Source organism: Apaloderma vittatum, unplaced genomic scaffold (assembly GCF_000703405.1).
Source record: "Apaloderma vittatum isolate BGI_N311 unplaced genomic scaffold, ASM70340v1 scaffold11905, whole genome shotgun sequence".
In the NCBI taxonomy this organism is placed as follows: domain Eukaryota; kingdom Metazoa; phylum Chordata; class Aves; order Trogoniformes; family Trogonidae; genus Apaloderma; species Apaloderma vittatum.
This window is the reverse complement of record NW_009716537.1, coordinates 3,699-5,980: the sequence shown is the minus strand read 5'-3', so window position 1 is coordinate 5,980 and position 2,282 is coordinate 3,699. Positions and strand designations below refer to the sequence as shown.

The 2,282-nt window shown below is 41.6% G+C and overlaps 1 protein-coding gene across 1 annotated transcript; it reads left to right on the top strand.

Moving 5' to 3' along the window:
* Positions 1 to 3: 3 nt before the first annotated feature.
* Positions 4 to 1,922, top strand: LOC104274058 (DNA primase large subunit-like; the record flags this gene model as incomplete). The annotated part of the gene is made up of 3 exons (XM_009869577.1): positions 4 to 64; positions 1,434 to 1,537; positions 1,843 to 1,922. Coding segments are annotated over 3 exons (245 nt in total), but the record flags the coding sequence as incomplete, so codon positions are not given.
* Positions 1,923 to 2,282: the final 360 nt, after the last annotated feature.

Here is a 2,282-nt window from a genome sequence, read left to right as displayed (position 1 = left end):
GAGCCCCCTACGGAAAACATCTCGCTGGTGGAGTTTGAGAGCTTTGCCATCGACCGCCTGAAGCGTGAGTAGCGTCCCTGCCCGGCCTCTGAAGGTTTAGATTCCTTCTGTTGTTATCTGGTCATCAAAAAAGAAAAAGTTAAAATGTTGAATTGAGTGAGCTCTGAAGCTGTGTGAACTGATTGGATGTACTGAATGAAGACAAATGTGCACACAGTGTCTATAAGCAGGAGGAACACTCAACACAAGAAGGACATGGAGCTGTTGGAGCGTGCCCAGAGGCAGCCACAAAGATGATCAGGGGCTGGAGCACCTCTGCTACGAGGACAGGCTCAGAGGGTTGGGGCTGCTCTGCCTGGAGAAGAGAAGGCTCCGGGGAGACCTTATAGCGGCCTGCCAGTACCTGAAGGGGACCTACAAGAAAGCTGGGGAGGGACTTTTTGCAAAGGCCTGTAGAGATAGGGCAAGGGGTAATGGTTTTAAGCTAGAGCAGAGTAGATTTAGATTAGTTGTCAGGAGGAAGCTCTTTACTATGAGGGTGGTGAAGCACAGGAACAGGTTGCCTGAAGAAGTGGTGGAGGCTCCATCCCTGGAGGCATTCAAGGTCAGGCTGGATGGGGCTCTGAGCAACCTACTCTAGTTAAAGATGTCCCTGCTCACTGCAGGGGTTGGACTGGAAGAGCTTTAAAAGTCCCCTCCAGCCCAGTGCATTCTGTGATGCTGTGATTATCCTTGAAACTATTAAGGATGATTAGAAAAGGAACTTCTTATCAAGAATTGTCCACCCCTGAAGAACGAGCATCCTAGAAAATATGTAAGTCTTATGAGTACACAATTATCATGCTTATGTGTATTTCTGAACTGTCAGCTGAAGAGTTGATTAGCCTTACCATTGCACAGACTATCATAATGTTAAAAGCCATACTCAATGGGCAAGAAACCATGGCCCACGTAGAGACCCTGACTTAGTGAACATGTGTAGTTTTACTAGTGAGTGTGTAATAATATGCAAATTACTTGCAAATCTGATAATAATGTCTTTGGAAAACTGTTAGTAGTAAGATTGTGTATAAAAGTCAACCTGGACAGGACAGAGGTGTGCTGGTTTGATCCCAGTAGCCATTGTGACTGGGAGAAAGGGTTTTCCTGAACTCCTCAAAACCACTAAATTTCTTTTGTAGTGGAAACCGATGTTCTGAGACTGATCCAGCAGTTAGGTGTCTCCCTCTCTGTGTTGACTGCATGGATCCCAGAGTTGGGGGAGCTTTTCAGGACTTCTGGGCCAAACTTAAATCCTCCATGTTTCTTACCCCTTTGTTCCCTATACCACTAAAAGCAACTCCAATGGCTTTACCCCAAGATGTGATACAGTTAGATTTCTTTTCAATTTATTGTCTCTAACATGGTCTTCTTTTTTCTTTTTTTTCCCCCAGTGCTCAAAGTAGTTGAAAACCTTGGTGTGAGCTATGCAAGAAGTAGTGATTTATACAAAACTAAGTTGGAGAGTGAGCTCCGGAAACTTAAGTTTCCATACAAAGTAAGTAAAAATCAAAGAAGGGAACTCTCTTGCACTTTGCTTTCTTTACACCATTCAAAAATTCTGAATAAAAGTGAAGGTAATGAAATACTATTCCTAAAACTTAAGTTTCGTCATTTTGTCAGAGTGTAGTTTTTCTTTGGGAGAATGTATTTCTTCTGTATATATCCTCTGCTAATCTTCTTGTATTTACTAGCTTAAAGATGAGTATTATTACACTGTTGAACAGCAATGATTACTTAATTCTGGATTTTTAATCTGGGAGCGATTATTTCTCTGTAAAGTAATAATAATATCTTCTGTAGGCCTTGGCTGAAGATGATTATGAGGCCAGAAGAAAAGATCATATCTCTCATTTCATTCTGCGTCTTGCTTATTGTCAGTCGTAAGTACTTTTCTGGATTATGCTGTACTCATTAATTTTAAAGGTATACAGATGCTACATTGCTTTTTTACAGATATCACAGATACTTCAAAGTTGCATGGCTACTAAATAGAAAGGTGGGCTCAACCAGAGGGTTTTTTAGCTAGGAACCTGATTTCAACTGTGATGAGAAGGGATATTTGTGATCAAAATTAATATGTAGATTTTGGAATAATAGAAAAGGTATAAACTTTTGGGTTTTATGCAGAGGACATTAGTTTGATTCCTTGGAATGGGTCATGAGACAGTTGAGAGTTTGGGGCTGAGTGTTGGAGAAGAGACCAAAGTGGCTAACAACATGGGAGGTACCCGCTACAGACT